Below are 14316 nucleotides of genomic sequence, written 5' to 3'. Positions count from 1 at the left end.
TCATAAATGTTTGGAATCACTCGATTGTGAGTAAAATTGAGATTTTTGGATGAACTGTGCCTTTAAGCAGGAGATTAAGAGAGAGACAAGAAAAAGTGATGGAAAGAAATTATTGAGCAAAAGACGAAAGGAGAAGAAAAAGCTGCTTTAAAGCATGCCTTATTCCTTCAACACTCTAGGGTGGTTTTCAGTGGCGTTTTATTTATAATTGAATGTAATGCAGGGAGATAAAGTCAGCCCAATACGGCCTGCCTCTCATAAGCACTTCACGCCGCATTACGTTTTATTCATCAAATTAGTTTTACTTGGTTTGGTGTCCCCTGAGCCATCTTTAAAAGGTTTGGATGAAAGGACTACATTAATTTCTACCACTAATCGGTTACACAAGAGCTGTACTGACAGCTCTTCCCTCCTCGTGTTCTAAAGTCTTCTTTACATCCCATTTCCATTCACATAATCCCTCCACACAAAAATTAAGAGAAGAAAAGAGGCTCTGGCCTTCTTCCCCTCCAATACCATTTGTCAAATCCTGCTGCATTGTGGGTATTATCACCCTGTAAAACTGCTAATACGGTTAGGAAAAATGACTCATGGTCTCAGATTTTCATTATTTGTCTGCTTAAGGCTTTAAGCGGCACAGTGAGCAAAGAGAAAAGTACAGAAATGAATGAGAGTCAAAAGCCATTGGCTAAGATATTCCAGAACAAGCTAAATATTTTCATTTGAGGATGTTAGTACTGATTCAAGCAAGCTGGAAAACTTGGATGCTTTAGTGGCAAATTATGAGTTTAGTAACCGAAATATAGTTATTACCATTTTTTCCTCTTTAATATTTTTTGTACAATAACAATATATTGCATAAAACACTAACATAACATAATATACATTGTGATGACTAATAGTGATACAATCAGTTGAAGTCAGAATTATTAGCCTCCCTGTTTATTTTTACCCCAATTTCTGTTTAATGGAGAGACTATTATTTTTAAAACATTTCTAAATATAATAGTTTTATTAACATTTCTAATAACTTATTAAACTTATAACGTATTGGCAAAGACTTATTTCATCTTCGCCATGATGACATTAAATAATATTGTACTATATATTTTTCAATACACTTCTACAGCTTAAAGTGACATTTAAAGGCTTAACTAGGTTAATTAGGAAAACTAGGCAGGTTAAGGTAATTAGGCAACTTATTGTATAACGATGGTTAGTTCTGTAGACTATTGGGAAAAAAATCCTTAGAGACAAATAATTTTGACCTTAAAATGTTTTTTAAAAACTGCTTTTATTCTAGCCACAATAAAACAAATAAGACTTTCTCCACAAGAAAACTGTAAATATGTCCTTACTATTTTAAACATCATGTAGGAAATATATAAAAAAAGAAAAAAAAAATTCAAAGGGGGCTAATAATTATGACTTCAACTGAATGTATACACAAGCATGGGAAAAACATGCCAATAATTTATCATTATTATTATTAATATTAATTACTTATTTTATTGAATGAGACATTCCAAACATGCGATGGGTCATCCTGGCGTGGCAGAGTTGAATACACATCTCTGCCATTTGCTTACAGTAATCATGTGCTTTTCACCATACACAATTCATCTGCTCGTGTTCTTCCTTCATATAACTTTGTCATGTTTGGTGTCATTTGACAGTTTATGACTTCAGCTTTGTAGTGATGAAATCAACAGAGACATTGATTGATTGTATTTCAATATAAAATATATTTACTATCGTTGAGTCATGGCCTGAGGAGAGTATGTTAATGTTCCTCTCCCCCACTTTATCTTCTCAACTTTGCTCTCATGATCAGGTGGTTTTGGGGGTTGGTTTTCACTCATGTTTGACAATGCTTTGCTCAGGGTATAAGGAAAGGTAACTGTTGATCTGGGAGAATGGCTTTTACTCTGCATCTCCCGCACACCGGTGCGTAGCCTCATATGCTAACAAAGGCAGTTTCACTGTCTGCGTTGCTCAGCAGTGCACATGTTACAGCTAATTTCTTTATACAGTTTGTTAGTTTGTTTCATTCTACTGTCTGTATATTTAAACATGTAATTGAATAAACAACTTTGCCTGCTTTAAGTTTTGAGATTCTTTCTCCTTATCAATGATGATAACAACTTTAATGGAGTCAGATTAATTACAATGGAGTCAGATAAATAATGGATTTAAACACGCCATCCTTCAACTGCTTTCTGTTTATGACTATTGGTTCAGAATAGCAGCGTAAGCTTCAAGCCTTACAGATTTACTTTGCTTTTCTCTCAGGACGTTTGAAACAAGCAGACTCTTTTGGCAAAGTGTTTTAGAACTATAATGTGAACAAGACCTGCCTAGAACTAGCATTGTTTTCCTGAAAATAATTTAATATTACAACAATGTTTATAAACCAATCAGAATCTATCAAAGACCCTGTAGCATAAAATCAAAAATACACTGCCATTCAACAGTTTAGGGCTAGTCAGGTTGTTTTAAGTCTCTTATGTATTTTACAAACCCAGTACATAATGTAATAATTTGTAGTGAAATATTAATATATTTTATTACATAGAAATAATTCTTATATGTTAATCTGTGGCTTGAGAAACATTTTCTATTATTATTAGTGTTGAAACGTTTGTACTGCATCATTGTTTTAAAGAAAAACAATAGATTTTTGTTTACATTCACATTTTGGCAATTTAAACACAAAATAATGATTTTTTTTTTCTGCATGTAGACAATATTTTCAACACATAATGGATGAATAAATAAAACTGCACAATATATAATGTTTCAATAGTCGCATCGCAGGATCTGCAACGTCAGTTCTTTAAGGAATTTCCTCTTAAGAATGAAAAATTGATCACATTTTTTTTATTAAAAGCTATTAATCAAGTGTTTTCAAGCAGGTGGCCAGCTAGCTACTATTATTAAGACCACCATGCGGTCAAGATAACCCTGACTTCTCCTTGTGTTTACAGTACTTATGGTTATCACAGGCAGAATGTCCTTATTGAAGCAGAACATGAGTCCATTTCTCATTCTCGACAGGCCCTGCCTGGTTGTCATCTTCACAGACAGCACCTCTCTTCATTCTGTATCTCTCTGCTGCAGACTTTCCTCATATAATGCAATAAAGCATGACATGCAAAAGTTTGGAAAGAATTTGCAATTGATAAACAGAATTGACTACAAGCCAATATGAAGGTATTTCTAAGAAAAATACTTTCTGAGAGTTTTGTATGTAGGAGGCTTCATTACACATGGTAACAGGTGGCACACTAACAACCAGCAGAGCGTAAAAAAATTGTGTGTGTTTGTGTGTTTTTTTTTTTTGGGTTAAATGTGCACAGTTAAGCAGACACCATGAAAATCAGATGTTAAGATAAAAAATGCTGGCAAATGTAGAACATTTAGAGACTTTTGTTGCATTTGTGAAATGTGACCTTTTCAGCACAGAATAAACTAATGATGAGGAGGGAAAGAGTGTTACTCACTTTAGAAGGGAGCGTGGTGGAAAGCTGAAGGCACCATGACAGATGCGGTCGATGAAGTTGAGTGGAATCTTCTGGATCTGCTCACAGTTCAGCATGACAAAGTCATACTTACAGATGAGGAGGGTGTTTTCTGTGATGAGAACCAGACGCTCTTTCTCATTGTTCCAATGATCCACCCTACACAGGAAAATGGAGACAGTTTGAAAAATGAGAACAATTATTGTACAATTGCACAATATTAGGTCCCACTTATATTGAGTTGCCTTAACTACTACTGAATGCCTTTAAATGAAAAAAAGTGTTCGTATTGTATTGACAACAATTATGAGGCTATTCAGGTGGCATATGGGTAAAGTTAGGGACAAGTTTGGTGGCATGGGTAAGTTTAAGGTATGGGTCAACTGTAATAATTAGAGATGTACTGTAACAACTGTAAATGCAGATGATTTTTTAAAATACACTCATCGGCCACTTTATTAGGTACACTTGTCCAACTGCTTGTTAACAAATTTCTAATAAGCCAATCACATGGCAGCAACTCAATGAATTAAGGCATGTAGACATGCCCAAGACGATATAATGCAGTTCAAACAGAGCATCAGAATGGAAAAGAAAAGCATTTAAATGAGCATTTCAGAAACTGCTGATCTACTGGGATTTTCACGCATAACCATCTCTAGGGTTTACAGAGAATGGTCTGAAAAAGAGAAATGATTCAGTGAGTGGCAGTTCTGTTGGCGCAAATGCCTTGTTGATGCCAGAAATCAGATGAGAATGGCCAGACAACAGATTCAGTTACAACCGAGGTATGCAGAATAGCATCTCTGAACGCACAACACGTCAAACCTTGAGGTTGATGGTTACTTCCACCAGAAAAATGGAGAGGGTGCTCGCTGCAGAGCCATTTGAGCAGAGCTGAGCTCCAGCGAGGGGGAGCATGAGCTCTCGTTCTGCCTCCTGTAAGCTGTTTTAATGCGTACACCAACCCCACCCCTAACCCTACCCCCAGTGACATCACTCGTAGAAGAAGTGCAAAAAAGGTGGAGCTCAAGCTCAAGCTCCCCCTCGCTGGAGCTCAGCTCGCCCAAATGGCTCTGCAGCGAGCACCACTTGGAATAATGTGCCATGTCATAAAGCATCTCAGGATTTTAGGAACTAAAGAATCATCTCAGACAGGTTTCTTGAACATGGCAATATGTTCACTGTATTTAAATGGCCTCCACAGTCACCAGATCTCAGTCCAATAGAGAGCAACTTTTGGATGTGGCGGAATGGGAGATTGGCATCATGGATGTGCAGCAGAGAAATCTGCAAAACTGTGTGATGCTATCATGTCAATAGGGATCAAATTATTTGAGGAATATTTCCAGAATGTTGTTGAATCTATGCCACAAAGGATTAAGGCAGTTTTGAAGGCAAAAGTGGGTCCAACCCCGTACTAGTAAGGTATACCTAATAAAGTAGCCAGTGAGTGTATAATGTAATGTAAAATCATGTATGTGCATAATAATTGCATTTTATCAAATTTAAATGCAGGTACATAATAATTAAGGCCACAATACAAAGTGGTTCATGATTTTTGATGCAGTAAAACATGTGGGTGTCTGAGTTTGAGTCCTAATCTTGTTCTGCTCTTCATGCTAAAGGCACGTTCATACCAAGAATAAGTACAAAGATAACTATAACAGAAACTATTGTCCACATATTCAATCTGTACACATCTCCATTTCATATTTTAAGAGCACTAATTGTTTGTAATGGATAACTACATTGATAAAAGTACGTTAAGCTTGTAAATTTGTTAAGTTTTTTATAATATCAATGGTCCAAAATGAAGTTTTTCTGTGTGGTGTTGTTGTGACATCTGTTCAGCATGTGTTTGTCTGCAGTTAACATTTGAATAGGTGAGGATGTCAGTTTCCAGAAAATAAAGTTGATGAAGAAAATAGAGTTTTTAAAGATGATTGGACAGAGAGGTATGTGTTTATTTAGCTCCGATTCAAAACAAAATTGATGAGAAAGTTGGAGTTGTAAATACTGGAAGCGTCAAACACCACTATGAAGCAACATTTTAGTCAGCTGATGGAATACAGAAAGTGCCACTACCAAGGGCCTACTCACACTATGCTAACCAAACAGTGCCCAGGCCCGTTTCCTGGATCGTTTGAGGAGTGTGAGTGCTCTGAATTAGGCTCAGGTACAGTTCTTGGCTGGCACTGGCCCATGTTGGAAGAGGTGTGCCAGAGCGCGGTTCACTTGGGCTTTGGCACGCCATGCTTATAGTGTGTGCAAAGCGCACCAGAGACGAGAAAACGAGACGTGAGTCTTACGGGACTGTTTCATATGGATTTATTAATCATTCTTACTGTTCAATGAACACAAACTGCCATAGATGCAAGATGCAAGCCCCTCACTGCACGACAGCTGCACCTTTAGCAAACCTCCTAATTCCTGCAGAACAAGGACTTTATTATTGTTTATGAGCATCAAAAGTGGCTGATCTGTTCAACGAATTATTTGACTGGGTGTCACAGCAAATTTAACAACCATACCGATATAACTAAAACAATTTCCACTGTGCTGAGTGAAAGCGCTTACTGAACAGCACATCATCGATGACTTAAGTGTGCCCAGGCCCGAATGTAATGTGAGTGCTGGCTGTCGGGGGAGACGGGAGGGGGGACAATCGTGCTTTGGCCTGGTTCAGGGCAACTGTACATAGTGTGAGCAGGCCCTAACATTAGTCTACTCTGTATTTTGCACCATGTTGCTTTCGGTCTATCTCTTTGGTACACTTAATGGTAAAGTATTTTGTAAATTATCATAATATGGGAGTAATTTCCTTTGTGAAATGGATACTTAAATATGGCATTTTACTCAATTTGTTGTCTTATAATTTCATCTTGTAGTTGAGATAGATCAATCATTTAAGCATCATATTTAACTTTATAAGAATTTTCAGCTGTTAGCTTTTCATGCAAGATTGCTATTCTGCTATCGTTGCCTTCCACTGGTTTGACATTTATGAACTAAGGTGCTGCTATTTTTTATTCTTTTATTTTCATACACTAAATCATTCATTAACATGGGTTTATTTTTCTGGAACATGAGCATCCATTTGTTTCCTACTGGGCCTGAATGCATACCTCTGTTACTACACTAGAACTACCTGTACATTCCCACAAATCTGTCATTCACAGTCTTTTTACAGCTTTATTCAAGCACAAAGTAAAACCAGTTCTTGGACCTTTGTTTATTGAGAGTTTGACAAATGATTGTTGTGTCTACATATTTTCGGTTCTCATTATTCTACAGCTATTCTATTCGACAGGTTACTTGCGGTTTCTTTGTTATTAACTTGTGAAATGTATTAATTCTCAGAGTGTAAATTGTTGCAGTGTCTTTCTGTGAACCTATTTGGAGTGGCTTTACAAAAATGTCTATAAGCATGTGGGTCTTAATAATGAAGGCCTACATATTCTAAAAGCTTCAGCAGTTGCCTTTGGCACAGTTAAAATATGCATGGCCACATTTTTAGATCCCAGATGTAATGTCAAAACAAAGATACGCATTCAGAAAATGTGTAACTGATGCATAAGCCACTTTTCATGGTTGTTTTGTTTTCTCAAAATACCAAACTCATATCTTTTGTAAGTGTTTTGCTCTAATTGACCAATGAGAAAAGCTTGTACAGCAAGATATCGAGAGGCTGTTCATGTTCTCCACTTTTCAAAACGCACTCTCACCAAAGAACTGTGAAACTTACTCAATGATGATGAGGTAAACACACACACAAAGAACTGTATCTAGATCTCTACACTTCTATGTGCAATTTCTTCTTATCCAGAACATTAAATCTGGACAGTTACAGAAACAGCACATGAAAAACATAATACAGCACAAAACTCTTATACACTCTTGTCATTTTAGGTACTTTTTATTGGTTCAGAAACTTCTGAGTAAGCAAATGGAATGATTTCACCTTGGCTGCGTCTGTGGGCCTGGGGATGTTCAGAAAGTGTGAAAGACCACAAACATTTCCACACCACAGACAAACACACACACTAACAGACCCTGTGGCTCTCAGTAGTGCCCTGGGGCTTTTGGATGTGATACTGCAAACATAGTGTTGAAGATGTCCTTGGCGTCACAAGACCCTTTAAACTCAACATACTTCCTTTACCGCTACAGTAAGTTTTCAAAGAGCTCTGCAAACTGGTATAGAGAAGGTTTTTACTCAACAAATAAAACTGTACAATTAAATAGCAAAGAAACGGCAGATAATGGCTTAGAAATGAAAACTGTAAGTAGAAAAAAACAATACTTAAATTTGTGACTTTTAACAAATAAACAACAACAACAAAAAAATTGTCCATTTATATTACAATTTTGTTTTGGAGGCCTGAAAATACAAATTTGAAAACAACACACTTATTGTCTCCTTGGGAAGTACAAAAATATGAATTTGTAAAAAAAAAAAATATATATATGTATATATATATATATATATATATATATATATATATATATATATATATATATATATATATATATATATACATTAGGACATATTTAACGCATAAAAAAAAAAATAACGCAGTTGCCGGAGCGTCCATAGAGGATATATATATTTTATATATATATATATATATATATATATATATATATATATATATATATATATATTTATATATATATATATATATATATATATATAAAAGCAGTTTTTAATTTTTTAAAAACATTTTTTAGGGTCAAAATAGCCCCATTAAGCTATATTTTTATTGTTAGCCACAATAAGCTATATTTTTTCTATAGTCTAAAGAACAAATCATGATGATTGACTTGAATGACTTGCCTTATAACCCTAACCTGCCTAGTTAACCTAATTAACCTAGTCAAGCCTTTAAATGTTGCTGTAAGCTGTACACAGTAGAAGTGTCTTGAAAAATATCTAGTCAAATATTATTTACTGTCATCATTGCAAAGATAAAATAAATCAGTTATTAGAAATGAGTCATTAAAAATAATAAAAAATAAACAGGGGGCTAATAATATGTACATATGTAATAATATACATGCGGACTAATAGTTCTGACTTCAAGTATATGAATATAAATTATATTAGTATATTAGTCAATCATTAAGTAGAAGCTGCGACAGATTTGCACTGTAAATGACACATCCAGAAGCTAATTTTTTCAGTATAAAATCACTAAGCTGTATTAAAAGTATATAAAAAACTAAATACTTTTCAGAGAAATTATTGATGCAGTACTTGCAGTATTGACTCTAAACTTAAGATAATATGAGATTAAGAAAACGGACATGCACAATACACCTTTTTGAAAACTTTTCTTTCATAAATTTTACATCTGATATAAAAAGTTCCCAAACACATTTGAAAAAAGGACATACCTTTTATTGCCAAGCGTTTGCTGCATGTTTTTATGTATTTATTCTTTATCATCTCTTTAATGCACTGGTGCAAGCTATTAGTAAATCTGGCCCATAATGTGAAGGTGTGCACAGGTTATCGATTGAAGTGATATGAACCCATTTATAATTAACACACGGCACATAACACTAGTTAATGCTATTTTAACTAAACAATATATTATGCCTTTCAAGTGTCTTTGTTTTGACAGCACAAAAAGGCAAGCCACGGCTAAAGCTATTTCCTACAATGTCTTCCATAATAAATTTATGGCCGTCAGAAAGCATGAATTCAATGAACTTCATCTTTTGTTTCAAGCCTAAGTTCAATCCACAGAGCAGCTCAAGCATTGCTGGAAATATCTGTGTGCATGTGTGTGTGTGTGTGCATATGTGAGTAGCAGTGTGGAGCATGGGAAATATAATATATATATTATTAATTATCAAATAGCAAGGCCTTTGAACTGTTTCCTGAAAGCCTGCTCACAGACACATAGAAGTTGACAATCTGCCATCTCTTTTAGCATGATGTCTTCTAGCAGCCCCATTCTGCTGCCTGTTTATTTCAATATCATTATCTCCAGCACATTTTACTTATTTACACAACACAGTGTGAGATAATGGACTGTGGCCTTGTTTTTGTGATGGGAGACCTGAATGAGATTGCTCTGTGTTGAATGTTGAAAGAAAGAAAGAAAGAAAGAAAAAAGAAAGAAAGAAGGAAAGAAAGAAAAGAAAGAAAAACATATTTACTCTGCCATGAGCCAAATACCCTGGATAGCTCCATCATCTGTAGGATCCACCAGAGTTTTAACATCCTCAATGCCATGGTCCAGTGTTCCAGGCTAAAATGACACAAAATAAAAAAATGTTAACTATAATTCTAAAATGACTTCACAGTACAGTACATTTCCTGGTATCTGTGCATTAGGAGACAATGAAATTACAGAGAAACACTATTTTGGGAAATACGTAATTTGACATGCGGTATAGGTGAATTGAGTAGGCTAAATTGTCCGTAGTGTATGTGTGTGAATAAGTGTGTATGGATGTTTCCCAGTGATGGGTTACAGCTGGAAGGGCATCCACTGTGTAAAACATATGCTTGATAAGTTGGCGGTTCATTCTGCTTTGGCGACCCCAGATTAATAAAAGGTCTTAGCCGAAAAGAGAATGAATAATTTAATATAATATTACAATTATTATGATTTTCATGATGAAAAATGCATTTAATTTTAAAAATGTTAACAGGCATCGTAACCAGCTAGTTAACCTTAGCCTATATAGTTGTCATTAATTATTATTATTTTATAATTAGTTAGAGTGGTGTAAGTACATAGTTCAATCTAAGATGTGGGCCAAAAAAATGTTTTTTCAAAGAGTTAAAGTAATCCTCATTGAATTCGCCCATTTCACCACTTTCACAAAACAAAATGTGGTCTATGAGCTGGCCGACATACACTATTTGTTAATCAAATGACCTCACAGACTGCGGAAATAGAAAACAGGAAGAAATTCAGTGATCTCTGCAAGTGCAGAACAGAAGTGTGACTGAATAGCCTACAAGCAGACAAAAGGCAGCACTGGAAGAGTAAAGAATATCATTACTTGCTTAATGGATGATTGACCATTCATATTTACAAAAGGTGTTGCTTACAGCATTCAACTGTACCAAAGAGCAGCAATAATCGTTGCACCACAGCACTCAACATACAAAAGAAGTGTAGATTATGATAAAAAAAAAAAACACAGCAGAACATCAAATGATTAATCAACTGATACTTAAAGGAGTATGGAGATTACCCTGATGACAAAAAATCTCTTCAGTTTAAACTGTTCTGAAGATGATTTCCATTTAGCTTTGGCCGCCGACACATGTGGAGACGGGTAGGTTTCCACCTTGGCCTCTGTGGAAGGTGCACTGGGTTTCTCTGTTTCATTAGGAGGTTGTTCAGGATTGTTGTCTGGTTCCACAGATTTTTCTGTTTGCTGCTCCAAGTCCACAGACTTGAACGTCTCTTCATCTTTCTTTGACATAGTGACCTAAAAAGATAAGGTCATATGAAAAGCTATCAATGAAGTAATAATGCAGTCATTAAAACACCCAAGCAATAAAAAAATAAACTAATTACAACTAAATGAAGAAGAGAAAACATTGTTTAGCTATTTTCCCAAACAATTATTCTTGAATTGAATAAACATTTTATCTGAATAATCCACACACATACACATTACTGGTGTTTATTTATTTTATTTACTTTTTGTTGAATCCATCAAATCCTCCATCAAAGCTGATTACAAATAGAATGCTACACCTAAACTTAATAAAACAAGTTAAAGTAACCAAAACATCTGTAGTCATAATTTCTTGTCATATATTTTACTGTAGCAACAGTGTACAGTATATTATACAGTAGACAAACGAATCACTCTTATGAGTGGAATCTTTAAATTACTTCATTACTTATAGATGTAACTTAGAGAATAAATCTTTATAAAGTACACTTTTTTTGCAAGAAATGTGGGCTATTAGCCTATATGTTGCCCAACTTGTTTAATGTTAAAATCGGATTCAATCTCATAATTTTACTAAACTTCTGAGGGCAAGAACGTCCTCAGTAGTAGGCTACTAATTATATAGGACTTTCAAGAAAAAGCGCAAACGAATCCATAACGTCAGGCTAATTCTTAATTCCCATCAATAACATGTTGGCTACCACATTCTTCGAAATATAGCCTACTGTACAGTATATAATACCGCTTGAGTTTTAACTAAAGTTAAAATCATAAAAAATGTGGGTAAAACGTAGTATCTTACCAATAGCTGCAGCAATTAAATCAACCTGCTGTGTGTTTACTAGACGGTTGGTCTCCGCGTCAGGTGCACCACACTATTTCCTGCTTCCGCGATGATATGAAGACATGGGCGTTGAACAGAAAATGAAACATCCCCATGACCACTGCACCTGTTTCGCTATATAGGCTACAGAATGATGGCTCAATAGGTGGCATACTGTACATAGTGTGTTCATAGGGTGTGTTCAACAAAAGGCTTTTTAACTAATAATTAATGCAGATGAATTTACAATAATGATTTGTAATGATATGGTAAGAATTTGACAACAAACAGGCAGAACGAATAATAAAATATATCAAACAGAATAGATTAATATATTCGATACAAACATGCAAATTATAACACATTGGACTTATGATTTCAAATTTGGTAAGATGTTTGGCACAGGTGCATTTTGCATTTTCAAATGTACAGTATGCTATAATGATGAAATGAGATGTTTTGGTTTTAGGGTTGAATAGGGTAGGTCATTCTACCAGCAAATAGCAACTGTGCACTTGCAAAACACAAGCCTCTGGAGGTCACATAAAGGATAACGGGGTGCAGAGCTATGGTGATTTTGCAGGTAAACACCAGTGCTGCAACAATCTAAAGCAAGCAATCGGATGAAATTTATTTAAAAATGTGACTTTTTTTTACACATTAAATTACTCATAATGAATCAATTGCAATTGGTTGATTTGCAATAGTTCAGCTTGGGCAGAGCAAGAGCTTGAAATAGGAGTTAAAATCTGTAAGACTTGATCAGCAATCACAACGCCAAGGGTCATACTTGTCTTGGAAGGATTAATTGTTGATTGATTAACTTAACAGTAAGGTATAAGTTATGATGAAACATGCGATGAAGCACTGTCTTGTTTAGATTAAATTGAAGGTGATTCATAAAAATGTCTGTTGTGATCAACTATAGTCAGAATCACTTAAGCAAACTAATAATAATAAAAAAACATAAAAAATACCAACGAATTTTATTGATCATAAAATAACAAATGCTGTTTTATGCTGGCAATTGGCACAAAAATACTGATAATTTTAGTATGTATATAAAACAAATTAGTTTTGAAATCTCTTTATCTCAATATCTAATTCTGGATACTTTGATTAATCAATCAGATTGTGAAAACAATCCCTTTTACCATCCCATCTTTGACATCAATGATGAATATAGCCCAAGCCACCCACATTTCTCCAGCTACACAATGACATACATACAAACATAACTGGCAACTGTATTTTTCTCGACAGCATTTAGGATTTCACACTTACGCTTAATCTTCTGGCAGAGAGGGACATGGGAACAATTTGTCCCGCATGCTTTTCACACACACTAGCCACAGATACATTGTGCAGTTTACTCCTGTTTTACGCTTGTGTTCCACCTTATACGTGTCGCCCCAAAAATACTAATTCAAGCAGCCGATTGTAGCCCTCAAATATTCAGTCAAACAATTATTTGAGTGGGATGTTGAGGTTGCTTTCTTGAGCATTAGAGCCTCCTACAATGCATCAAAAGGTTTCACCATTCACGTGTCATTTTCCATTCCTGCTAATCGCTTTTGACGTGACATGCTTCGTGGCCACACGCCGCTCTTTAACTGGCCTGTTAGAAAAAGCTATTCAGCCTGCTGGATAGAAATTGAAGACACAAAATAAATAAATAAAGAAAATCTGTAGAGTAAAAATTCTCTTTAAAAAGCATATTAACCATGTACTTGTGAGAGAGACAATTTGTAATGTTTATTTTACACCCCCACATGGTACAATAAGATTCTATTTTCAGATGCATCATTTAAGTAAATACACTCGGGAGCAAACACAAAGCAGCTTTCGCATTCAGCTCAAGTCCAGATTGCTTTCTCACAAACTCTTTAAAGCTTGCAAACTAAATATTGTGTCAGTAATTATCTTATTATTCTAATATAAAAGAACCAGGATCTTTTAAAGGTGATGGCTTTCTAGGAACACAACTGATAATGCATGGTTCTTACAGATGAGATTTAATCTGTGTCCAAAATTACATACTCTCCTTGTACTTACTTTACATAATATACAACTAAAAGTCTAAGTAATATAGCATGAATAAAAAATGTATGTACTAAGTTTGTACATCTTTTATTCACAAATCTTTTCCTGTGGCTGTTTTGTGGAATACTAAAATGTCTACTTTTGTAAATGTACACATTTAAATATTCCACAAGAAGAAATAGGTAATCTGGGTAGAGTATGTACCCTTTAATGAGTGTTGTAAATTTGGGCATAATATTGTTTTTCACACTATTACAGGGGGGTCTAAACTCAGTCCTGGAGGGCCGGTGTCCTGTAAACTTTAGTAACCCCAATTAGACATGCCTGAACCAGCTAATCAAGCTATTTCTAGGTATACCAGAAACGTCTAGGCAAGTGTGTTGAAGAAAGTTGGAACTAAACTATGCAGGACACAGGACCTACAGGACTGAGTTTGGACATCCCCATACTGTGTAGGTAAGTGGAAGAGGAAGCAATGTCAGTATGCCAATCACA

The 14316-nt window shown here is 35.1% G+C and overlaps 1 protein-coding gene across 1 annotated transcript in view; it reads right to left on the bottom strand.

The window, feature by feature from the left end:
• Positions 1-11854, bottom strand: part of tprg1 (tumor protein p63 regulated 1) — a 37350-nt gene extending 25496 nt beyond the window's left edge. The window contains exons 1-4 of the mRNA NM_001089528.3: positions 11758-11854; positions 10743-10982; positions 9693-9784; positions 3504-3680 (exon numbers count right to left, since the gene is read on the bottom strand). Of these exons, the coding sequence (NP_001082997.2) occupies positions 3504-3680; positions 9693-9784; positions 10743-10976 (503 nt within the window). The 5' untranslated portion in view covers positions 10977-10982; positions 11758-11854. The remainder of the gene's footprint in view (positions 1-3503; positions 3681-9692; positions 9785-10742; positions 10983-11757) is intronic.
• Between the last annotated feature and the right edge of the window lie 2462 nt (positions 11855-14316).

The sequence above is a fragment of the Danio rerio genome, chromosome 6 (genome assembly GCF_052040795.2).
Source record: "Danio rerio strain M-AB ecotype USA chromosome 6, GRCz13ab, whole genome shotgun sequence".
NCBI lineage: Eukaryota > Metazoa > Chordata > Actinopteri > Cypriniformes > Danionidae > Danio > Danio rerio.
The sequence above is the reverse complement of the archived record's forward strand: the minus strand, read 5'-3'. Positions and strand labels throughout refer to the sequence as shown.